Genomic DNA, 26892 nt, shown 5'->3' with positions numbered 1-26892 from the left:
TCCTGTGCATACAGATTGTGATCTCACTGAAGACTGTCACTCCAGGAAGACAGGCTTTCAAAAGGTAGTGTCACCTGGCAATGACAAGTCTCAAGGGGATAAATTCAATAATATTTTTTTTTTATTCTGCTGAGATTATACGCTAAAACATTATGAGTGATTCAAAAAAAGTTTCTTTACTTTGTAAAAATGATTTTACTAGAGAGGAGTGAACAACTCTATGTCATGGAGTAGAATTCTGCTTAATAGCTGAACCAAACACTGGGGAAAAAACACACAGGCTACTTCCACTAGAATTTAAAAGCAACAAACAATAACCAGTAGTATTTTCATAGCAAGGCGACGCATATGCCTCCCTGCCTATTGTGATCTGATTAGTAGTCTATAAAAACCACAGAGGAGATCCCCAGACAGAAGTCTGGGACTGGCAAACCAAAACCCACTTATATATGAAACCCAAACAGTATTTTCTAGTATGTTCATTATCGTCTTTAAAATCAACATACTATTTTAATCATCCAAGAAATCCCTATTGTATTCACCAGCTTCTATATATTTTCAGAAAAATGGTAATAGTATCATTCACCTAACTGCTTCCATTAAAATAAATCAAAGGTTTTGCACATCACAGCTTCTGTTCTAATGTAAACCATTTGACTCTATTATCAGGATTTAAAACATTTACTTACATGATGCCCATTAAACAGAAAAGAAAGAAAATCCAAGCAATTCAAAAAGGTGATTACTTTTCTATCAATAGACACTGCAGACTCCTTCAAATCACCTTAGCCTGTTTTTGTGCCACAATAGCAGAAGCAGTAAGTAAAAAATCACATATTATCTTATGAAGTTGCTAAGCCACTATCCATCGTACTTGAGAAGTCGTGGCAGTCCGGTGAAGTTCCCACTGACTGGAAAAGGGGAAACATAACCCCCATTTTTAAAAAGGGAAAAAAGGAAGACCCGGGGAACTACAGGCCAGTCAGTCTCACCTCTGTGCCTGGGAAGATCACGGAGCAGATCCTCCTGGAAGCTATGCTAAGGCACACGGAGGACAGGGAGGTGATTCGAGACAGCCAGCATGGCTTCACCAAGGGCAAGTCTTGCCTGACCAACCTAGTGGCCTTCTAGGATGGAGTGACTACATCAGTGGACACGGGAAGGGCTACAGATGTCGTCTATCTGGACCTCTGTAAGGCCTTTGACACGGTCCCCCCCAACATCCTTCTCTCTAAACTGGAGAGGTATGGATTTGATGGGTGGACTGTCCGGTGGGTGAGGAATTGGTTAGATGGTCGCATCCAGAGGGTAGTGGTCAACGGCTCAATGTCCAGATGGAGATTGGTGACGAGTGGCGTCCCGCAGGGATCCGTATTGGGACCGGTACTGTTTAATATCTTCATCAATGACATAGTGGGATCGAGTGCACCCTCAGCAAGTTTGCAGATGACACCAAGCTGAGTGGTGCGGTTGACACGCCAGAGGGACGGGATGCCATCCAGAGGGACCTGGACAAGCTCGAGAAGTGGGCCTGCGTGAACCTCATGAGGTTTAACAAGGCCAAGTGCAAGGTCCTGCACCTGGGTCGAGGCAACCCCTGGTATCAATACAGGCTGGGGGATGAAGGGATTGAGAGCAGCCCTGCCGAGAAGGACTTGGGGGTACTGGTGGATGAAAAGCTGGACATGAGCCAGCAATGTGCGCTCGCAGCCCAGAAGGCCAATCGTATCCTGGGCTGCATCAAAAGAAGCGTGGCCAGCAGGTCGAGGGAGGGGATTCTGCCCCTCTACTCTGCTCTGGTGAGACCCCACCTGGAGTACTGCGTCCAGCTCTGGAGCCCCCAGCATAAGAAAGACATGGACCTGTTGGAGCGGGTCCAGAAGAGGGCCACGAAAATGATTAGGGGCATGGAACACCTCTCCTATGAAGAAAGGCTGAGAGAGTTGGGGTTGTTCAGCCTAGAGAAGAGAAGGCTTTGGGGAGACCTTATTGCAGCCTATCAGTACTTAAAGGGGGCTTATAAAAAAGGTAGTGGCAAACTCTTTAGCAGGGCCTGTTGTGACAGGACAAGGGGGAATGGCTTTAAACTAAAGGGGGGTAGATTTAGACGAGATATAAGGAAGACATTTTTTACGCTTAGGGTGGTGAAACAGTGGAACAGGTTGCCCAGAGAGGTGGTGGATGCCCCATCCCTGGAAATGTTCAAGGTCAGGTTGGACAGGGCTCTGAGCAACCTGATCTAGTTGAAGATGTCCCTGCCCATGGCAGGGGGGTTGGACTAGATGACCTTTAGAGGTCCCTTCCAACCCAAACTATTCTATGATTCTATGATTCTATGATCTTAAATATTATGGAACTCTACATAACAATTACCCTCATGAAAGCAATCTTTAACCTCCTAGAAATCTCACCACATGCATACACATAAAACTTGCATGATTGGCTGGTTCACTGTCCCTTACTAATGCTTAACTGTGGAGCAGCAGAAGGTCTGTTAGGGCTCGAAAAAAACCACATTGAAACTAATGGGAACCTTTCCATTAATTCCAGTGGGCTCTGATTTAGATTGGTGTATTGGGTTTACGTGGCAAGGTTTTGGTAGCGGGGGGCGCTACAGGGGTGGCTTCTGTGAGAAGATGCCAGAAGCTTCCCCCATGTCTGATAGAGCCAGTTCCAGCTGGTTCCAAGATGGACCCGCCGCTGGCCAAGGCTGAGCCAATCAGCAATGGTGGTAGTGCCTCTGTGATAACATAGTTAAGAAGGGGAAAAAAAACTACTGCGCAACAGCAGCCGAAAGAGAGGAGTGAGAATATGTGAGAGAAACAACTCTGCAGACACCAAGGTCAGTGAAGAAGGAGCGGGAGGAGGTGCTCCAGGTGCCAGAGCAGAGATTCCCCTGCAGCCCCTGATGAAGACCATGGTGAAGCAGGCTGTCCCCCTGTAGGCCATGGAGGTCCACGGTGGAGCAGGTGGATGTGCCTTGAAGGAGGCTGTGACCCCGTGGAGAGCCCACGCTGGAGCAGGTTTTCTGGCAGGACCTATGACCCCTGCAGGGGATCCACGCTGGAGCAGTCTGTTCCTGAAGGACTGCACCCCGTGGAAAGGACGTATGCTGTAGAAGTTCATGAAGAACTGCGGCCCATGGGAAGGACCCATTTTGGAGAAGTTCATGGAGGACTGTCTCCTGTGGGAGGGACCCCACACTGGAGCAGGGGAAAAGTGTGAGGAGTCCATCCCCTGAGGAGGAAGGAGCGGCAGAGCCAACATGTGATGAACTGACCACAACCCCCATTCCCCGTCCCCCTGCACCGCTCAGGGGGAGGAGGTAGAGAAGTTGGGAGTGAAGTTGATCCCAGGAAGAAGAGAGGGGTGGGGGGAAGATGTTTTAAGATTTGTTCTTATTTCTCATTATCCTACTCTGGTGTTAATTGGCGATAAATTAAATTAATTTCCCCAAGTCAAGTCTGTTTTGCCTGTGACAGTAATTGGTGAGTGATCTCTCCCTGTCCTTATCTCGACCCATGAGCCTTTCATCGTATTTTCTCTCCCCCTGTCCAGTTGAGGAGGGGGCGTGATAGAGCGGCTTGGTGGGCACCTGGCATCCAGCCCACGTCAACCCACCACAACTGGTTAAGCATCAGTAGTAACAAACAAGGAATTTACACCCTACCAACTTCTCTTAATCAAACAAATGAAGCTAAATTCCCCTTTATCCATACAGTTCAGTAGACACAGTGTGTTTTCCACGAAACTTTTATATGAAAGGCTTACACATTTGTATTCACAACAATCCTTTCTGGCAACAACACATAAGTTTTAACACACCCCCCCCCCCCCCCAAATTATCCAGGGTAAATTAAAGTGATTCTGAAATCAAATACGATTTACCAAGTCTCAGAAGCAAAAGCTTAAGAAAATAATTAAAAAAAAAAAAAATCAGTAGCAGCACACAATCCCACAAATGTTACCAAAAATTGAGGCTTATGGATGAGCAGAGAAAACTGAATTCCAGAGTCATTTTTCCTGCTGCAAAATCCATGTCACTAAGCTCAGAAGTTAAGATCTAGAAACTGTTTACATAAATATATTGCTTGATCTTCCCTGCAGCACTGAAACAGCAGAGGAAAGGCAGTCTTCATGTAACAGGCACCCAAACACTTGATTCTTTATAGGAGTGTGCAGCCAGAAAGGGAAATACAAAGTTGAGAAATTAACCATAACTTCACTGCACTAAAACTCAGGAAGCCACCCTATAACTTTTCTTTGTGGTCAGCGCTGCTTCCCACAACCACATCTTCTGAACTGTCCTCTGATAGCATTTTTCCACCTGTCCAATAGCTTCCTCCCTAAAGGAGGAAATTCTCAGGTCACACCAAAAGCCCCAGACAACTGCATGCTATATAAATTATTGTTTGTCCACTAAAGCAATTAGAAACAAATGCCAATTTGATGCTGAACTTATTTAATTTTCAGTAAACTGGAAATAAAGAAAAGGCTCAGACCAATTAAATATTTAACTTCCATACATTTTTAATAAAAATAAAAATGAACCTGGAAACTAAGGGTTAAATTCACATGGGGACATACCTGACAAAATGAGAGTTTTTTCTCTCCCTTCCAAAAAATCTAGCCCAACACTGGGCATATGTTTCTGGGCTTCAGGGATCCAATTTCATGCCCTGAGTTGCACTAACTGTTACAAGGGGTTTTGATCTGTGCTCTCCCATCTTTCAGAAGAGATTTCTCCCCAACAGACTTTATGAAATTCCAGGACGGAGGTTTTCTCCATATTTTGTTTCACACCATATAATACATGCGAATATTTTGAATGACAAAAGAGAATAGAAGCCTCTAACTTGGTGATGGGATATTCGAACAGGATTGGGTAATTTTGATTTCCACTCATACCAAATTCATACATAAAACTTTGAATTTATATACGAACATAAGCAAATGTAGTGGGTACACCATTTGGAACAGATTATTAACTTTTTACTGTCTTCTAAATTTTAATTCAATGATCTATGTGTTTCTCTAGGAAACAATAGACGCAAAATATTCTGTAGGCACAGGGTGGTTTTGATTTGCAGGCAGTCTGGTTTGGTGTTTAAACAAATTATTCTACAAATACATCCAAATGAGGGACTCTACCTTACACCATAAAAAACAGAATGGTAAGTGAAAAAAAAAAATCCAGATTTCCTTCAGTATTTCCCAGTTTGGAAGTACCTGGATCTGGGGAGAACAAACAGAATGCAGCAAGAAGATTTAATGTGGGAATACATAAATACCTTTCAGCATACATCTTTTCTAGTGAAGGCCATTTTAGCAATTGGAAAGCTGTACTCTTCACATTGTTCAGCTGCACACATAACAAAAGTAGTATGAATCTATGGACTGGGTCAGAAATGTAAGCTGACATTGGATTTCCATTCTATTTGAATTTCTTTGCTTTATATTTTTGGATTAAGCACCAACATGCTTTACGTTAACATGAGATTTTTCTCCTCCTAAATATCAGGAAATAATATATTGAATATGGTTCAAATTTTTTAATATATGCACTAGACCACAGTTATAGCACTGAGAGCAGCAAAAGTACTACATTTTTAATTTCTCTTGATGAATATTAAATCAAGTCTCTTCCAAAATCTCTGAAAATCTTGACTGTCTCTAATGTAGTAATATAATTTATACAGTCCCTAAAATCTTAAACCAGTCAAATGAATCAACTACTCACCTGCAAGATAAGAGTAAGACTAAATTTTCAAAGAAAATTTTGAGAAATAAAAAAGTAAAAGAACAAAAGGCATAGTTAATATTTTTACAATTAGGAGACACACTTAGACCTTATATATCTTCTATTTATAAACATAAAGTCTTTTTAAATGCCTCATTTGTTTGTCAACAGTATGGAAATGCACAACTTTTCCATGCATTTATAAAAGGAACCAGAGGGGAAATAGGGAGTATTTCTCTCCCCTATGCTCCCTACAGAAGCATAAAAAGTCTTAGACACAAGTAGATAAGGATTCCCCAGGCAAAACTATCACTTGTCCATAAATAGAAAATTTTGCACTGTGTTTCACACAGATGCATTAGAAACTTTGTAGATGGTGCTGTACTGGAAATTTATTTTTAGTCTTTTATAAAATGGAAACTTCATGACAAAAATTATCTCTTGCTAGACTTGATTCTGTGAAGCAGCCTGTTGCTTAGTTTTCACTAAGAAACGCACAAGACAAAGCAAACTCCAGGAGGAGTTTTAAGAAATTCTCCTTATTGCTCTGGCAAAGTGCATATTGTTATCTTAGCATAAATGCAACACATGTTCCTCCTGCAACCGATTCAGCTCTGGGATCCAGTGCACACAAGACAGTCAATTGGGGTTTAATCAATCATGACGAAATGTGCTGATCTCACCAGGATCGTTTTGGTCCTCTGCAAATTGTCTTAAGGTCTTTATTGATAACTGCTGAACTTTAGAAAACCTCAGTCAATGAACTGTCAAAATGAAATTAGAAATATCTTCCACAAAATGCAGGAAATTTTTAAAGCTTCCTGATTAGAATAGATAATACCATATGGGATACATGATTTGAAGCAACTTCACTGTATTTTCTCTGAATTAACTGAATATGAAATTCCTACTTCCATGACTGGAATTTTGGGAAGAGATGGAGAAATGGGAAGAGATGGAGTAATAGGCAGGAGAAAATGGCAGGAAACAGAAAAAAATGTTATGGATACTTATCATAACACGCACAGTCACCATCATCCACAATAAAGCCAAAATTTAGAGCTTACTGCATATCTCAGAAAATATATATTTTTTAAAGTACTGATCAACATTTGCTCTGTTACATTTGTAGCTGTTTTACATCCATTGCAAATTTAGTCTTTCTGAGAGAAAATCTACAGGGAAATACAGAAAACAAAAAAACTCTTCTATTATGGGAAAAGTTAAATATAAAAGTTCCAGTGTCTGTCTTTAATAAATGAACAACACTCTGAGCCCAAGCAGATTATTTAGACCATTTTAAGGAAAGTGTATATAAGGGTATCTTGTTTGTGAATAAACTGTTTTTGCATAGACATTGGTTTTTGTACGTTAACAAACCTATAATCAGTAGATTATTTAGTGCTTCTTAGACTTTTGCCTTCTTATAAAGCACCAAAGCCAAAAAATCTCATAGAAATCAAAGTTAAAAGTTACAAGGTAACTTTGAATAGCACTGTCTAATTAAGTAGCATTTTCCCTCTTCACGATACCAAACACATACCATCAATATAAGAGTAGAATAAGTTCTTCGTGGTTATTTCTAAGCCTACCGCATTGTTTTGGACAGCTGTTGCTACTGATGGTCTGTACTACAGAACACAGATAACTCTTCTCCCTACTGGAGAGAAAATGTTGCGTATTTTTTGAAAAGGCTCAAAGTCACATGATGCACTTTGTTCCATCTACAAGAACACTTTTACCTCCTCACACAGATAAAGTGTGGGAATGGGAGTCTCACTAACGGACATTCCTGAGTTTGATTTTAATGAGCAAACACTGCACCACCCGGCATAACAAGGCACTTAAGCAGAAAACAACGGAGAAAGGAACGTGCAGCTGGAAGGAGAAAAACAAGATAAAGACCATGAAGGCATTTCGCATGATCAGAAAGAACGGGCCAATCTGCTAGAGGATAGATGCGCGTGAACACAAGGCTGTAACCTATCTGCAAGCTGCAGGTAGCGCGTGTCCATAGCAGTTAACTATATAAGCCCTGTTATAAGTGTAAATAAAGGAGAATGACCATACTCATATTGAGATCTGTCATTACTCCGGAATCGCAACTCCCACTCCGTCGTCGACACTGAACAAAGGGAAACTCCGACATCTGGTAGCAGAGGATGGTTCGGCGCATATCTTTGAGACTGCGGTAAGAGCAGCGAGAGAAGGGGAGCGGGAGAAAAGCGGCTGGGAGTTGTACTATCCTGATGATCGGAGGGGGATAAGATAACAGAGCAGTCTGGCCAACTGCCTCCCAGTGAGCGACCGCTATCATGGAAACAGAGGCGGCAGCTGTGTTGCTCGTAAGCATCCTCTCCAAGAGAGGGATCGAGACAACGGTGAAACAATTATGTACGTTGATTAAATTAGGACAACGTTGGGGACATTTTAAGGACAGTCAAACTATTTTTTCTGACCTTGAGTGGCGAGAGCTTGGCAATACTATGTGGGAGCAGACTATCACGGGGGATGAAAAGTCAAAGAAGGAGATTAAAACAGTGCGGGAACTATGGAGGTCTGTGTCAGAGACTTTAAAAACCATGAAAGCTGAAAGAAAGGTGGCTTGTGCAGCCACTCAAATGCTAGCCCCAGAACCCTTGCCTGATAGACCGAAGAATACAACATCTGGACTGTTTCGGTTCTTTGGGCCATCTGCAGTCCGAGGTATGTCGGGTACCCCCAAACGAACTGCCTTGGAAGCCAAGTATAGTGTTCTGGGGGGTGACGGCGCTTCTGAACTGCTTGAAACGTACCCTCCGCTTACGGACTGCAAAGATGCAGAAACTAGCGGTAACGGGGCCCCTCTTTCACCTGAGGCGGTCGCGGAAGAGCGACGACCCGGAGAGGAGGAGCGGCTGGTTCCGTTAACCCCTCCGTGGCCAACAGCCCCGCCTCTAGGAGTCTCTTCAGGTGCGTCTACTCCGCCACAGGGTGACAGCAAAGAACAGAGTATGGCTGAGACTAATGAGCTCCTGAAGAAGGTGGTGCAACAGTTACAGGACTTAACAATTACAGCCCAGAGGGGAGGGATGGAGCACCTGTCCGGGGCATCAGGGGAATCCCTACCCCCTTGCCTCTCTGGACCACCAGCGACGGTTCAGCCCAGACGCTGGAGCGAAGTGGCTAGAGACGCTATGCTGGACGGGCAGTGGCAAGCGGTATCCAGCTTGGGGGCGAGTGCTTTTCCTGTGCTGCAAGAGAATAACGGCAATAAGTGGGCACCTCACGATTGGAAAATCCTACAGCAAGCAAAAAACACTGTGTCCCAGTATGGGATAAAATCAGAAGCTTCACGTCAAATTGTAATCTGGATTTTTTCGGCTGACCTGATGTGCCCTGCTGACTGCCAAAACCTTATGAGGCTTTTATTGTCACCTACGCAGTATTTGTTGTGGGGGTCGGAATGGTCACGGCGGGCAGCAAGTGCTGCGGCACAGCATCAAACGCAGGGGGATCCCCTCTATGGGATTACCGCGGAAATGATAACGGGGACGGGAAGGTTTAACGATATTAATGCTCAGTTGGTTTTTCCTATTGCTTTGTTGCAGTTGTCTGCCAAACTGGTGCTAGAAGCCTTTTTAGCCTTACCCGGTTCGTCCACTCCATCTTTTAGTTCTGTACAGCAAGGTGCCACTGAAGCGTATAGTCATTTTGTCGATCGCTTGTGGGGGGCGATACGTGGGGGGGGAAAAAAAAAAAAAAAAAAAAAAAAAGAGAGAGAGAAAAAAAAAGCGAAAAAAGAAAAAAAAAACCCAACAAACAAAAAAAAAACAAAAACAAAGACTGCCTACGGTGTGTACCGTGGGTATTGTGTCAGTTGTACCATTGTGATAAGAAGTGCTGAGCCTGGTGCACGCGCGCACAAAGGTGATCTGAAACTTGCTATCTGAAAGAAATAGTGCTCTATAGAATATTAATAACCACTGTACATGAAATGCAGTCCACGAAACTGCCAAATTGATTATTGTTTGTAAAAAAGAAAAAAAATAAAATAAAAAAAAAAACCCAACAAAAAAAAGAAAGGCAATTCGCCTAGAAGAGAAAATGTTGAGCCAGGCAGATGTGATCGTAATTGGGCTAATCTTAATAATCCCAGGGTCGGCAACTATACATCGCATTAACCCAAGGGAAAATATGTGGGTAACCTGGGCAAATAAAACAGGGCAGCCCGTGTTTTGCCTTTCCCTCGCCTCAGCAACTGAGCCGTTTAGGACTTGTTTGTTAGGTATGCCTGGATATAAGGAAGGTGACTTTGCCAGGTTCAGTACTGGCAGTTGTACTAATGTGACTGCAACTAGCAACTGTAGTGCTAACTTGATAAAAGGATTAAATCACTCGCTACCCTGGAATCCCCAGGAGTTGGAACTATTAGGGTCGATGCGAGTTGGAAATACATCTAAAAATTGGACTCAGACATGTTTTATATTTGGGGGACCCCTACAGACGGGTATCCACTTCTACCAGGCAAGAAATTGGACAGGGTGGACTAATGTCACCTCTCACGCATCTTACTACAAGTATCAGGATGCGGGCGATTTTTGTGGTACCAATGACAGTGGTAATAGCTATGCTTTAGGAGCGGCTAGAGCGGAAACAAAGGGAGGAATAGGGATCTGGAACAATGGTACCCCAAAGGCGTTGCCCCCACAGGTATTTTTAATATGTGGGGACAGGGCCTGGCAGGGTATCCCAGCAAATGCTGTAGGAGGGCCATGCTACTTAGGAAAATTGACCTTGTTGGCCCCGGGAGAAAATTGGTGGAAAGCCATAACAAGAAAAGGGCAACAACAAAGACGAAAAAGAGCCGCCACGGGTCTTTCCCCAGACTGTCGTGATGACGTAATTCTGCCTAGCGACACTGAAAAAGTCTTCCTTTCACTATTTGTACCAGGCGCTGCAGCTGCGAGGGCCCTAAATGAGGTAGGGAAATTAGCTTGTTGGGCTAAAAAGCAGGCTGATGTGACAACAGAGCTTATTGAAAAATTACTTGCAGATCAGGATAGCTTCCATCATGCGATTTTACAGAATAGAGCTGCTATTGACTTTCTGTTATTAGCACAAGGACATGGGTGTGAGGATTTTGAAGGGATGTGTTGTATGAATCTGTCTGACCATGGGGAGTCAATCCACAAACAGCTACAATGGTTAAAGGACCACGCCAAGAATATTCAACAAGATCACAGCTTATTCGATACCTGGCTTAAGAATATATTTGGGGAACTGCCATCTTGGATAATAAGTTTAATAAAAGAAAGCTTACGCATTTTAATTGTTATATTAGTAATAAGTATATGCTCTTGTATAATTTTTAGCTGTGTGAAGAAAGCAATTATGAAAATTGTTAATCAAGTCTGGGTTGCTCAAAAACAAGAAGGGGGAATTGTGGAGGAGTGGCTGGTACAGCAGGGGCACGATCTAGTATCCATGAGCAACCCATGTTTTTAACAGTAGCAGGGATATGCTGACAAAGACGGCTGGTGACCTTGACCGTCCTTCCCTGGGCAGAAGAAGGAACCTCGCCACGCGATGAACAACAAAAGCGGAACAACACCCGGGATGGGGAGGGGGCAGAGATCGGCGGGACCAGCCGGCAGCTACCAATGAGAAGGGTGGTGTGAGAGCGTGCCCAGCCACCCCATCCGTTCCGATGAATGATGGGGGAGTGACCGGGGAGAAAGACCCCCTGGCTGCTGCGTTTGCAGACTTGTGGGTATCAGACAGCTCCTCCTCGTGGCTGGTTAAAAGGACTAGCCAAGCTAAGAGGGATATGTGTAATAGTATTTATATGCATTTTTGTTTTGTGTACCCTGTTTGTTGCAATGTATACGAAAAATGATTGAAAGATCGGTTTCAGCAGTGTTTCTAGTAAAACAAAAAGGGGGAGATGTGGGAATGGGAGTCTCACTAACGGACATTCCTGAGTTTGATTTTAATGAGCAAACACTGCACCACCCGGCATAACAAGGCACTTAAGCAGAAAACAACGGAGAAAGGAATGTGCAGCTGGAAGGAGAAAAACAAGATAAAGACCATGAAGGCATTTCGCATGATCAGAAAGAACGGGCCAATCTGCTAGAGGATAGATGCGCGTGAACACAAGGCTGTAACCTATCTGCAAGCTGCAGGTAGCGCGTGTCCATAGCAGTTAACTATATAAGCCCTGTTATAAGTGTAAATAAACGAGAATGACTATACTCATATTGAGATCTGTCATTACTCCGGAATCGCAACTCCCGCTCCGTCGTCGACACTGAACAAAGGGAAACTCCGACAATAAAGTCAATTCATTTTTGCTTTTCTTCTCAGTTTTTTAAAGCAAACAGTTTTTCCTTCATGCTTATAATGAATAAAATAAATGAAATATTCTAAAGTGTTTCTAAATGATAGCTTAATAGTCAATAGCCCTTCGAAAGTGATGATTTTTCCATTTCAGTTACATCTGTATAACCTTTGTCTTTGCCCATCCTCACTCGTAAGGTACTTTTTTAAAGTTGCACATGTGTTTGTAGGTGTGATGCCTTAATTAACAGACTGCTTATGAGAGTCCATGAAAATGTGTCAGAAGGAAGGACAAGTCTGCCATAGTCACTTTGAAATGCAGATGGCTCTGTGGGCTATCAAGGCCTTTGCATATATATACTTTTAACTGATCTCTCTTTTTTGAGCTGTGATGTATGGAACAATTATTTCACCTCAACAAAGAAACTCTGGAAATGTCAAGGGCTCTTCCAACCTATACTGTGACAATGAATTACTGAAGAAATAAGGTGTTTGGCTACTTCACTGAGGAAAGACATTTTGTGACCTTTTGCTGCTTTATGGCAATAATGAGTTTTCTACAAAACTCCAAGTCTTTCTGTTACTTTATTAAATAAAAACGTTTGAGGAATAGCCGTGACTTTAACCTTGGAAGAATTAATAGAATACTGATCTTAAAGAAACAGATGAGGCCTGAGACACTATAACTTCTTATCGTCATGTTGACAAGGCATAGGGCTGTGCCATAGACAAACCCAGTGAAGTTCACCTATCTTAATTCACTTAGTTGAACGTTGTGAACATACAGATCCAAACTCCACTATTATCCCTTCTAATTTCAGTTTTCTCATAGTAACATTTGATTCCAAAGGAAAGATTTATACTAGAATATCATGCTCAGTCTCTTACCTTTCAAAACGCATGCTCTTCTAAACTTAATTTCAACAATAGTAAGCATATAAAAATATTCTTGTTCTTGTTGCAAAGTACTCTTCGTCTTGAATTTTAAAAAAGATTATATCTTTAAGAAAAAAAACACACCACACAAACAATTGAGTAAAACACAAAACTACTAATGGCAGCAAAAAATCCCTGTGAACATCAACAGGGTGAAGCATTTATCCAGATTATTACATTCTTAAACAATTACACACTAAAAAAATTAAAGTTATTCTAAATGAGAGCAAACTTATTAATACAGCCTACAAGGACAAACGTTGCAAAATGAGAGACAGCAAAAAGAAATGCTTGACTTTCACTTTTCCTGGAAAAATAAGAAAAAAATATTTTTTCAAAATCTTATTTTTTCCAGGTGTCGTGGTTTAACCTCAGTTGGCAACTGAGCACCACACAGCCACTCGTTCACTCCCCCCCACCACCAGTGGGATGGAGGAGAGAATTGGAAGAGCACAAGTGAGAAAAACTCATGGGTTGAGATAAAAACAGTTTAATAATTGAAATAAAATTATAATAATAATGTAAAAATAATAATAATAATACTACACAAAGTAAGTGATGCACAGTACAATTGCTCACCACCCGCCGACCGATGCCCAGCCAGTCCCTGAGCAGCGGCCCCCCCCGGCCAGCTTTCCCCAGTTTATGTACTGAGCATGACGTCACATGGTATGGAATGTCCCTTTGGCCAGTTTGGCTGTGCCCCCCTCCCAGCTTCTTGTGCACCTCCTGCCTTCTCAGTCGGTAGAGCATGGGAAACTAAAAAGTCCTTGGCTAGTGTAAGCATTACCTAGCAACAACTAAAACATCAGTGTGTTATCAACTTTGTTCTCATCCTAAATCCAAAACACAGCACTGTACCAGCTACTAGGAAGGAAATTAACTCTATCCCTGCTGAAACCAGGAAAATATCCACCCCTTCTTCTATACCATCTGCGTCATGCTCAAGTCTCATATTTTCCAGTACATTTTCATTAATCACCACACCTTTTCCTGAGTTTATTTTAATATATATACACACACAAACAAAGATATAATTCCCTTAGTCTATGGGCCATCCCTCTAAAACGTTCGTTGAGTTCATTTAGTCCATGACTTGGAGCTCCATCTGTCGTAATAATCTTCCAGGGCAGGAAAGATGGAGATGGTATGTGGTGTTGGATTGTTTCATGTTGAAGTCAATTCTGGTACCATCATCACTGTGCTTTGCTTGGTTTCACTGAAGTTATTCTTCATTAAACTGGGTGATTCTTATTGTAATAACATTAGTATGGCATATAATATTATGTACTACTTAACATGACATAATTCAGATCATTGGCTATTCTCACCCAAAATCAAATCCCCTTGAGGTACACATCGGACTTCCCCATCCTTCCGCATTAGCCACCAAGTGCACCCAGGTCCTTGAGCAAAAGCAATCCCACGGATGGGTTTGCCTTTGCCCGAGGCAGGAATAACCCAGACTGTTTTCCCCAGCATATTTTTTATGTGCACTACAGGGACTTTATTCCCATCTACAGTACGTAAAAGTTCTGACTGGGCAGGGCCTGCTCGATTGGCAGATCCCCTCGTGTTGACTAACCAGGTGGCCTTTGCTAAATGTGTATCCCAATGTTTGAATGTCCCGCCACCCATTGCTCTCAGCGTAGTCTTTAACAGTCCATTGTATCGTTCCATTTTCCCAGAGGCTGGTGCATGATAGGGGATGTGATACACCCACTCAATGCCGTGCTCTTTGGCCCAGGTGTCTACGAGGTTGTTTCGGAAATGAGTCCCGTTGTCTGACTCAATTCTTTCTGGGGTGCCATGTCGCCATAGGACTTGCTTTTCAAGGCCCAGGAGAGTGTTCCGGGCAGTGGCATGGGGCACGGGATATGTTTCCAGCCATCCGGTGGTTGCCTCCACCATTGTAAGCACGTGGCGCTTGCCTTGGCGGGTTTGTGGGAGTGTGATATAATCGATCTGCCAGGCCTCCCCATATTGATATTTCAACCATCGTCCTCCATACCAGAGAGGCTTTAACCGCTTGGCTTGCTTGATTGCAGCGCATGTTTCACATTCATGGATAACCTGTGCAATAGTGTCCATGGTCAAGTCCACCCCTTGATCACGAGCCCATCTGTATGTTGCATCTCTTCCTTGATGGTCTGAGGTGTCATGGGCCCACTGAGCTAGAAATCATTCACCCTTATGTTGCCAGTCCAGATCCACCTGAGTCACTTCAATCTTAGCAGCCTGATCCACCTGCTGGTTGTTTTGATGTCCTTCAGTGGCCCGACTCTTGGGTACGTGAGCATCTACGTGACGGACTTTTACAACCAGGTTCTCCACCCGGGCAGCAATATCTTGCCACAATGCGGCAGCCCAGATGGGTTTGCCTCTGCGCTGCCAGTTGCTCTGCTTCCATTGCTGCAACCACCCCCACAGGGCATTTGCCACCATCCATCAGTCAGTATAGAGATAGAGCACTGGCCACTTTTCTCGGTCAGCAATATCTAAAGCCAGCTGGATGGCTTTCACTTCTGGAAACTGACTCAATTCACCTTCTCCTTCAGCAGTTTCTACAACTTGTCGCATAGGACTCCATACAGCAGCTTTCCACCTCCGATGCTTTCCCACAAGACGACAGGACCCATCAGTGAACAGAGCATATTGCTTCTCATTTTCTGGTAGTTCATTATACATTGGGGCCTCCTCAGCATGCGTCACCTCCTCCTCTGGCGACATTCCAAAATCTTTGCCTTCTGGCCAGTCCATGATCACTTCCAGGATTCCTGGGCGACTGGGGTTTCCTATTCGAGCCTGTTGTGTGATCAGTGCGACCCACTTCCTCCACGTAGCATCAGTTGCATGATGTGTACAGGGGACCCTCCCTCTGAACATCCAGCCTAGCACCGGCAGTCGGGGTGCCAGGAGGAGCTGTGCTTCAGTGCCGATCACTTCCAAAGCAGCTCGAACCCCTTCATATGCTGCCAATATCTCTTTTTCAGTTGGAGTATAGCGGGCCTCGGATCCTCTGTATCCCCGACTCCAAAACCCTAGGGGTCGACCTCGAGTCTCCCCTGGTGCTTTCTGCCAGAGGCTCCAGGTAGGGCCATTCTCCCCGGCTGCGGTGTAGAGCACATTTTTTACATCTTGTCCTGGCCGGACTGGCCCAGGGCTACAGCATAAACTATCTCCTCTTTAATTTGTTCAAAAGCTTGTCGTTGCTCAGGGCCCCATTTGAAATCGTTCTTCTTTCGGGTCACTTGATAAACAGGGCTTACGATCAGGCTGTAATTTGGAATGTGCATTCTCCAAAAACCCACGACGCCTAAGAAAGCTTGTGTTTCCCTTTTGCTAGTTGGTGGAGACATGGCTGTTATTTTGTTGATCACATCCATTGGGATCTGACGACGTCCATCTTGCCATTTTATTCCTAAAAACTGGATCTCCTGTGCAGGTCCCTTGACCTTACTTTGTTTTATGGCAAACCTGGCTTTCAGCAGGATTTGGACTATTTCCTTCCCTTTTTCAAAAACTTCTCCTGCTCTCTTGCCCCACACGATGATGTCATCAACGTATTGCAGGTGTTCTGGAGCTCCAGTGCAGTCTGGATCAGTCCATGGCAAATGGTGGGGCTGTGTTTCCACCCCTGGGGCAGTCGGTTCCAGGTGTACTGGACGCCCCTCCAAGTGAAAGCAAATTGTGGCCTGCACTCTGCTGCCAAAGGGATTGAGAAAAACGCATTAGCGATATCAATTGTGGCATACCACTTGGCTGCCTTTGACTCCAGTTCATATTGAAGTTCTAGCATGTCCGGCACAGCAGCACTCAGCGGCGGTGTGACTTAATTCAGGCCACGATAGTCTACTGTCAGTCTCCACTCTCCATTAGACTTCCGCACTGGCCATATGGGACTGTTAAAGGGTGAGTGAGTCTTGCTGATCACTCCTTGGCTCTCCAGTCGACGAATGAGCTCATGAATGGGAATCAAGGAGTCTCGGTTGGTGCGATATTGCCACCGGTGCACCGTGGTGGTAGCGATTGGCACCTGTTGGTCTTCGACCTTCAGCAACCCCACAACAGAGGGGTCCTCCGAGAGACCAGGCAAGGTGGACAGCTGTTTAATTCCCTCCGTCTCCAAGGCAGCTATACCAAAAGCCCACCGGTACCCTTTTGGGTCCTTGAAATACCCTCTCCTGAGGTAGTCTATGCCAAGGATGCACGGAGCCTCTGGGCCAGTCACAAGGGGGTGCTTCTGCCACCCATTCCCAGTTAGACTTACTTCGGCTTCCAAAACACTGCGGGTGCCCATTGGCCTAGGTACTTGCCCATCTTGTCCCACACACCCTGCCACTCATAACTATTCAGCCTTGGGGCAGATCTCTGGATGATATTCTTAAATTGCTTACTAACTTTAGACAAAACCGAAACAATATTCCAAAGAAGTATTAATAGAAGTATCTTAACTGCCCAAGGATGTTCAAAAAACTGAAAAGTTACTGTAATGAAGGAGGAAACATCATAGAAGAAGGTAGTGACACTGCCATTCTGTATTTCCTCCGTAAAAACTCTCAGAAAAGTTACTGCAATTGCTAGTTGTCTCCACGAAGTCGTATCCATGGTACAGTAACCGCTTCATTGCGAAACTTACATACCACACTAACGTCAAGGTCAATGTTCTAAAAACAAACCTCACAAGCGAAACATCACTATTCACTGCAGACCACAGCAAACTGCAAAAACCAACACCAATCTTTAACATGTACAGCAAAAAAAAAGAGCACGATGCATATTAGACAAATCAATATTGAGAACAGAGAAACCAACGTTGTGACTCACAACTACTAACAGATATAAATTCCTTAATACACTCCGGTTAATCTGTTATGATCTCAAACCCTTCGAGCCCCACGTTGGGCGCCAAAAAGGACTGTCGTGGTTTAACCTCAGTCAGCAACTAAGCACCACACAGCTGCTTGCTCACTTCCCCCCCTCCCCCCCGGTGGGATGGGGGAGAGAATTGGAAGAGCACAAGTGAGAAAAACTCGTGGGCTGAGATAAAAACAGTTTAATAATTGAAATAAAATGATAATAATAATAATAATATGATAATAATAATACTACACAAAGCAAGTGATGCACGATGCAATTGCTCACCACCCGCCGACCGATGCCCAGCCAGTCCCCGAGCAGTGGCCCCCCCGGCTAGCTTTTCCCAGTTTATGTACTGAGCATGACGTCACATGGTATGGAATGTCCCTTTGGCCAGTTTGGCTGTGCCCCCTCCCACCTTCTTGTGCACCTCCAGCCTTCTCAGTCAGTAGAGCATGGAAAACTAAAAAGTCCTTGGCTAGTGTAAGCATTACCTAGCAACAACTAAAACATCGGTGTGTTATCAACTTTGTTCTCATCCTAAATCCAAAACACAGCACTGTACCAGCTACTAGGAAGGAAATTAACTCTATCCCTGCCAAAACCAGGACACCCGTACAGCTGTCAAATCATCAACAACTTGGCTTTTTTTTTTTAAAAGACAAAGTAACAGAAATGGGGCAAAACAATTTTGTTTTTTCTTTCCAACGCATGTAAGTCAGATTTTTGATTTATGCAACTTTTAAGTTAATTTACACATTTTATTTGAGCTTTCTTAACCTATACATTACAGAGAAAATGATACACTGTTTCAACGTAATTCTAGCTTTCTGGTTTTAATTTTCTGAATTTACTACCGAACTCTTAAAACTAACAGAAAATGTTACTGTTTCAGACACAAACCTGGAAGACAGTAGATCTTTTATAGCAATATCCTGCTTTTATGTAATGGCAAACTCTCTAATAAATTACAAATCTACACTGAGACCTAGTGACTGAGACATGTATTCATCACTTTTGAAAAAAAAAGCAACAGGGTGATGAAGAAACAACCAGAAAGACAGACAAAAACAATGGCTTTTAGCAAGGAGGGAAAGGAGCAACCAGCTCTGAGGAGCCTGGGTCCAGCTCCATCTACAGAGCTCACCAAACTGGTTTAGTGCAGCAACGTCCAACCAGAAGGTGCAGCCCCCCACACCTTCCCCCTGGGGCTCTGGCTCCACTAGCAGCCAGCCAGTGCTAGGAGGATTGGCTCTCTCTCTGCCTCCCCACTTTCAACCGCACAGCCCTCTTCGCCCTCACCTTGCACTGGCTCTGGCATCCATCAGGCCCTCCAATGAGCAGATTCAACCTACCTGACAGAGGAAAACCCACCCCAGGTTAGCAAGTTGAATCAGTCCATGGAGGTATCCAACAAGTGCCAGAATGGATGCAAAATAAGCATCAGGAGCGTGCGGCTGGGAATGGGGAAGGGAGGAAGTGAAGTACATCCCCAGCAGAAACCTCCTGGATCACTTCATCCTGCATTATGAAATGGAAACTTCAGGATTTAATTTCAGAGCCACCAACAGAATCAGTCTCACCTGTCCCCTGAAATTCCTTCCAGTCCCTCCCTTTGTGCCAAAATGAGCACTTGGCTATATATCCAAGATACATCCCCAGAAAAAAGAAAAATTGTTATTAAAATCTGAACCAATATCCTGATCTGGTTCATAACCTGGCTATGTGAGTGGGTTTGGTGACCCAAGAGAGAGGGGAGTGGTGGTGAGCAGCTGTGGGAGGCAGGATTTCCTCTTTGGTAGGCAGCAGTGACCTACACTAGCTCAAACTCCATGAAACTACTGCTTCTGGCTGAGGTTCCCCAGTGGCCTGAGCTGATCTAGCTGCTTGGTCTTGCGGCCAGTCCCTCCATCTGCCACCAACCACACACTCCTCTCCGCTCCCAGTCATACAGCTACAGGGCAAGTTGATCCAGCTGGCTGATGTGGTAGAAACCTTTCCTCCTCTTTTTCCCCCACCACCTAGGACAGTATGAAGGCTGATCTGGCAGAAGACTCATCTTGTTGCCATGTGGTTTCCAGATCCAACTCAAGGGAAGGAAGAAAGGATGGGAGAAAAGGAGAGGACAGGCTGGCCATCTTGGCAATAGCTCACTACCAGACTGGCTTTGCTACAAAGACCACAACTCACCCCCCTCCCCTTCCTAGTTTTTGGACATCCCACCCCAGTTTTTCACTCCACCACCTTCTCTGTTACACCACCACAATTGTTCTAGGTCCGCATTGCAAACCAGAACAGTTCATCGAGAGAAAAGATTATTTTTAACCCCGACCATTCCACTGGGCTGCCACAGGTCAGAGGGACCCTGCAGGCAAAGTCTGCAGTCAGGGACAGGAACTCCTTTTTAGCACTGAAGATGACAAATGAGGAATTACAGTCTAAAACACTGCAGTATGTTTCAGACCACTGCAAAGGTTTGTATTTGAATGAAGAAAGTCTGCCCTCTGAGAGAGAGAAGGCGATTACTTGAAAGAGACCATGAAATAAGACCTGTCAGCATTTTTTTGTAAAACAGAACTGCAGACAAACTAGTTTACAGTGTTTTCCCTCTTATGCTGTTTAGTATTAACAATAGGAGAGAAGTACAATACTTTGACACAAGACTACTGTAGGTCTATTGTATTCACCACCGGACATGAGCTCCTGAAAAAAAGTAAGCAGATGCTGATCAGTAGATTCATCAGATCTGCTGGACTAACCCTAGCTGATGGCCAGATGTTAGAAGCCAGCGCCCAGTCTAAGAACTTGAAAAGTTGTATGATGTTACCCCATGAGTGGTAAACACACAGGTTAAGGTCAGTTCTAACAGACCACAGCAGCAAAGATTTAGTTAGCTCCGTAATCAAGATAGCATTTCCAATCTTTAACTTAACATTCTGTTAAATACTTGGCTGTAACAGTTGAGTTGACACTAAATTAATTCTTTTGCACAAATTCTTCCCTGAAGGAATGCTTATTTTGGTGTAAAAAATCTGAACAGAACAAAGCTCAGTTTTCTTATTTCAGTCAAAAATCAATGAATTACATGAGACATCCCATCATTCATGCTACTAAAAATATATACTATCAGTTTATTCAGACAGAGATGAAGATAAACACACCCATTAAATAAAAATAATATATGCTGAAAGAATATATACATTATATGCAAAAGCACTCAAGTTCAGGAGCACTGAACAGGCACTGCGTGCAAGTACAACAATAACTTAATGCCCTATGTGTGCACAACTATAACAGTACAGTGTCTTCCTTAATAGTATGATCAGAACTCTCCTGATTATCTGCAACATCCTGAAAGTTTTTTTGGTTATGTTTAATAGTATCTTGAGATTTAATTTCCTCTTTGCTCTTCCACAGTACTCTGCAAACCCAAAGGTTTAGCAAATCTGTATCTTCCAGTTATTATTTTACTTTCTATTTCAATTTCTACAAAAAAGAAAGTATTAGTATGATATGAATGCTTCATCTGACATAAGACGATTTAGGTGAAGTGATTTTTTTAAGTGGACTAGGACAAGGGCAAGACTGGCATAAAGAAGGCCAAAGACTACACAGGAGGTGAGAAAGAACCAAGCAAAACATACATGCATATATTTTAGCACCGTAGGCAAAAGAATACTCTGATCTCAAAACAGTTAGGACAAGGAAACAATAAACAGTCAAGGAAAGAGCGAGACTCCAGAGTGGCACACAGTTTATCACCTTGGTGATAGAAAGATTGTATGGGCAGTTTATTTTAAAATGCTTTTTAAAAAAAAAACCATGAAGAGAGCCATGATTGATTGCTGAAAATATGAAAGTACCTATATATTCCAAGCTTTGTGTCTCCCTAATCTATCCATAATAGAGACACCAATATAATTTATCTGGATCTTGATTCTAAACTTATTACTCAATTTGTACAAATGAAAAACAGACATGTTAAGAAGAAATCGTCTGAGTTACATACATATACAGTTACTCCTAATAACTCAGATTGCTAAATAGAAATTTTAATCCTTATATGACAATGCATAATTTCACTATCCGGGTCAAAAACAGAATCATAAATAATAGAATGACTCATCCTGCAAAGCACAAAACCATTCCAATTTCCAGTTAACTTATAAGAAATTGAGCACATTATGACAATAGATGAAGTACAAAGAAAGCTGGATTCTTGTCCCCAACACTGGACTATAAATTAATATGCTCTGTTGCATTAGAAACAGTATGTTAATTAAAAGAACAGTGATCTGAAAAAGTAGAGTTTTATGTATATTTTGTCATGTATAACGGTGATATATCTTGTCAAACCTATCAGAAATACAATTACTTACTCTCAAATCCTTTAAGAACGGTATCATAAAATCAAAATTAGGAAAAACGTAACATATACTAATTTGGAGGTCAGCTCTACTTGTTCCTGACCAAAAGTGCTATTAAGGGAGAAAGTGAAACAGGTGGCACAAAGTAACTTGTCAAAGTTATAGGCCTTCGCTGAGAAGAGACAGGGAAACCCTATATGATGCATAAGGACACGCAGGTAAAAAGTTTTTTGTTTTTAATTACTCCAGTTTTGAAAGGTACATTAAAACATTATAAATTTACAAGTACGTATACCCCTCCCTCTGTTCACGATGCTTAAAAGTCACATCTCATCCAGAATAAATGTTCCATTTACCACAGCTTCTACCCACCTGCCCCACTCCCTGCCCACATCTCATGCAACGCACACAAAACGTAAGGACACACTATATGTAGCGTACAGTGAAGTATCATCAGAGTATGGCATCATGGAAACAATCCGGGGAAGTATTTCCTGAGCTTAGGCTCCTGAAAACTTCCTCCACTCGTCCCACTTCTATTTAAACCAGGAAGTTGTCTATTCAAACACCTCAGCTGAGCTCAATCATGGCAGTTCCCACAAGGAAAAGTTGGTCTCTAAAGTATGCCCGAAAATACCACATCAGGGCATAACATTGTACGGGAATGCTACGACTCATTGAGCATTCTTTGAAGGGAAATTGGAGTAGCTGCACCTTAATTCCGTCAGTATGTAGGAATTATCTGCAGGCAGTGCTGTCCAGCCAACACTAGATAGGGATAATGTTGCTCCTTCTGAGAAAAGCATCACAGGGCCAGATGTGCATTCAAGAAGGCCACCTTACCCCTTTCCATCCAGTTACTACAGCACAACTTGTATCTATCTTGCAGGCAACAGATCACTGTCCCTACTGTACTACTTTTCCTCTACCTGGATTTACTTCTTCATTTAATGAAATACAGAAATGCTATAAAAAGACTGTAAAGGACCTGTTCCAATGTTCTGCATGAAAAAATCTCTGCTTGAAAAGTTTGTAGTCCTTAGCAAGCTAATAACATTGAATCATAAAACAGACAGTGTTTAAAGAGCTATAGAATTGGTAAACTTAAATTCCAATTTATGTGATTATGGCATTAAAGATCCAACCCATGTGATTATGGAACAAAAGCAATCATGAGGCTTGGAACTTCTTAGCTTCTCACAAACTCAGGTTTTCCATTTGCAAGGTCATATATAGATGTATCAAGATATGCTAGGGTGAGCAGTTCATTGGGAGGTACCTGCCAACCTGGAGCACTGAAGACAGGGTTTGATGGGGTTTTTTGGCAGTGTGCTTCCCTGTGCACCTCAGACACATGGCTGCTCCTCAACAATTCCATGTCCCAAAGTTCTTTATTCATTACCCAACAGAGCTTCAGAGCTCTGTGAAATAGGAAGCGTGTGTTGGTCATGATTCAGTAAGTACTTACAGCACCTGGGGGATGATGTTTCTGTATTTTAAAGCTAAACTATTTACTTAAAAGCAGAAGGCATCATACTCTATTTTGTTTCACCTAGAAGGAAATACTTCACTTAAGGAAAACAAGGAATGTTAGGAAGATAAACTGTATACTTAATAAGTCTCGAACAATCAGTAGCATACTCACATGGGAAGTCATCCACAAACATGGGGTCTATGTTATGAAGCAGTTCCACTCTGGGGGAAGGTCTTCCTTCACTAGGAGAGATTTTAAAAGGAAATGTTAATTTCCTTCTACAGCTCATTAGGATTCTGCATGTTTTATTTTAAGTTTTTTTGTCATCCTACTACAGAATGAGCTCATACCCATAAACTAATTGTTATTGACTTTAATTTGAATGCTCTTTTCCAGCCCAGTAGCAACACCTTTTGCCCCTATCAGTCTTCCCCGACTTCACTGGTGTTTACTGGTATTCACAAGTTTACAGAGTACAGAATTGGCCCCACCAAAGCAGGGTTTCACAATAATCAACTTTAAAAATCAAATTTAGCAGCATAAGCTGGCATGCTAGACTTGCTATGCTCTCTGCATACCTTTACAAGACTCATCACTCTAGAGCGCTGAAAGCATTTTGGCTGGGTGCCTCAAAAAACACTAAAGGCATTGGCTACCCCTCAAAAACCCCCACCTTCGATTTGTAATTGAGGTCACAAGGATTATTTAGATACTCTGAACCTTCTTGTGAAAAAATCATCCCTCTTTCTCTAACTATTGACTACATAGGGATGGTGTGGAATGAGCCTCCTAACTTACCCATAAATTTTCTGAGTTAAATAAATCCCAGTCCTAAAAAACTGAGTAAAAGAAATTTCCTCCTTATAAAGGGCAGCGTGAGTACGAAGTCATAATTAGAAAGAATCTTGGCTACATCATGACACAACAATATTTTATTATTTGACAGTGAACCTAAACACATCTTTTTAGAAACTTCCAAATAACTTAAATTGGGTTTTTTTTGTTTTTTGTTAGGGAGTTTCATTGTAAGACTCAAAAATTCAACCAAGGCCCCTAAACCACTTCACATTAAGAATAAAAAAAAATAAAATCAGGTAATATAAAACTTAGTGGAAACCTCAAAAATGGCTGTTATTTTAATATATAAAATGTATAATTAAACAATATTTACACATAATTTAAGTTTCAATAACAACTAATTAAAATTAATATTGCTCTATTCAATTTCTAAAAATATTTCTGGATGCTACACATTTTGAATAAGTACAAAATTAACAAGGAGGATCAGATGAAAGATTAAATGTATTCAGATAATACAGCCTTGCAATTAATACAGAGGAAGTACAATAATTAACCTACAAGGTTAGTAATTCAGTGTATAAAAACTGCCATAAAAATGTTTTTCCCAAAATGTGTATGAAAGGTTAACTTTTTTTTTCCTCCCCTAATGTCTTTACTGGTCACACTCTTAACTTAGGAGTGTCTGGCCTTATTTAACCAAAATTTATCTTAGATTTAATAGACTTTTACTGCCTCTAGATGCTCCATTTACAGCTGTGATCATGTGCCTTTTGCCATCCATTCATAGGTAATAGTAACATGAACCAGTTAGTGCAAGTTAAATCAGGATGTGAATTTATAGTATGTGAGTGATTCTACAGTAACTTCTTGAGGAGATATTCTTATTTTGCAGTTTCTGAGCTGTATCTACATTTTTCAGTATCCTTTTAAAAGAAAGCAAACACCAGAATTATGCTAAGTAGAATAGTATCTTCCACCAGTGTCAAATAAAGAAGAAAAAAGTAACTTACTCCTATGTGTTTCTCCTGTTCATACATCCAATATTCATACACTATCAGGTTAGGCCCAAGAAAGTCAGAACTGAGGATATTTATGCTGTTTGAGCAGACTAGTAATGCTATCATATTATTAAAGGAAATTTCCTTTTATGGCTTTTAATCTGTAGGGTAGATACTGTACACTAAACATGGCTATTGTCGTGGTTTAACCCGGCAGGCAGCTAAACACCACACAGCCGTTTACTCACTGCCCTCCAGTGGGATGGGGGAGAGAATCGGAAAAAAGGTAAAACTCGTGGGTTGAGATAAAGACAATTTAATAGGACAGAAAAGGAAGGGAAAATAATAATAATGATAAAAGAATATACAAAACAAGTGATGCACAATGCAATTGCTCACCACCCGCTGACCGATGCCCAGCCAGTTCCTGAGCAGCAGCCACACCCCCTCGGCCAACCTCCCCAGTGTTTTGTTCAGCATGACGTCATATGGTATGGAATACCCCTTTGGCCAGTTTGGGTCAGCTGTCCTGGTTGTGTCCCCTCCCAGCTTCTTGTGCATCTCCAGCCTTCTCAGTTGGTAGAGCATGAAAAGCTGAAAAGTCCTTGACTTAGTGTAAGCACTGCTCAGCAACAACTAAAACATCAGTGTGTTATCAACATTGTTCTCATCCTAAATCCAAAACACAGCACTATACCAGCTACTAGGAAGGAAATTAACTCTATCCTAGCTGAAACCAGGACAGCTATGAATGTTATTGCACAGCAGGTAGAACACAAAATATAAAGATTACACCTGCATTAATTCAAGTTTTTCATGCTGCAGTCAATTTTTATTGAATCCATTTTTTTGGGGGACAGAATATTGATATTAGTAACTTGGAAATGCAATTTACATATAATCATGAGATATACTCCTTGAAGCCTATGGCATTACTGCATTAAGCTCTGTAGCACTATTAACTGGTACTGAACTGCTTGTGTGTTATTGGTGTTATTTTAGTAATTCTGTTGCACACAAAATGGATATTTATAACCAGCATATATTATTCACAAAACAATAGTCAGAGAAAAGAAGATGGCATTGTATGTTGAAGAAAGCGGACAGCTGATAGAAAAGGACATCAGGAAGACAGAAACATAGTCCTGGGGACAAGAAGAAGAGAATTTATACTTGTAGCAGAGTTCCCTTCCCCTGTGCTGAAACTCTGTCCTCCTTCCCATTTATGGAGCTCCATGCTGACTTAGTCCCCTCAAAAGACACAGCTTCAACAACAGATCCACCTTGGCAGATGTCCTGCCAAGGTTTTTTTGCATCAGGAATATATTCTAGACAATGGAGCTAAAATAAGAAAGCACGAAGATTCTCTAGGGCATCTTGCCTTTGTATTTTAGT

The 26892-nt window shown here is 42.3% G+C and overlaps 1 protein-coding gene across 1 annotated transcript in view; it reads right to left on the bottom strand.

Annotated features, from left to right (window-relative positions):
• LOC143172215 (arylsulfatase B-like) overlaps positions 1–26892 on the bottom strand; it is a 99279-nt gene that overhangs the window by 21174 nt on the left and 51213 nt on the right. The window contains 1 exon segment of the mRNA XM_076361455.1: positions 23870–23940. Coding sequence (XP_076217570.1) covers positions 23870–23940 — 71 coding nt within the window.

Source organism: Aptenodytes patagonicus, chromosome W (genome assembly GCF_965638725.1).
Source record: "Aptenodytes patagonicus chromosome W, bAptPat1.pri.cur, whole genome shotgun sequence".
NCBI lineage: Eukaryota > Metazoa > Chordata > Aves > Sphenisciformes > Spheniscidae > Aptenodytes > Aptenodytes patagonicus.
This window is presented reverse-complemented; position numbering and strand designations above follow the sequence as displayed.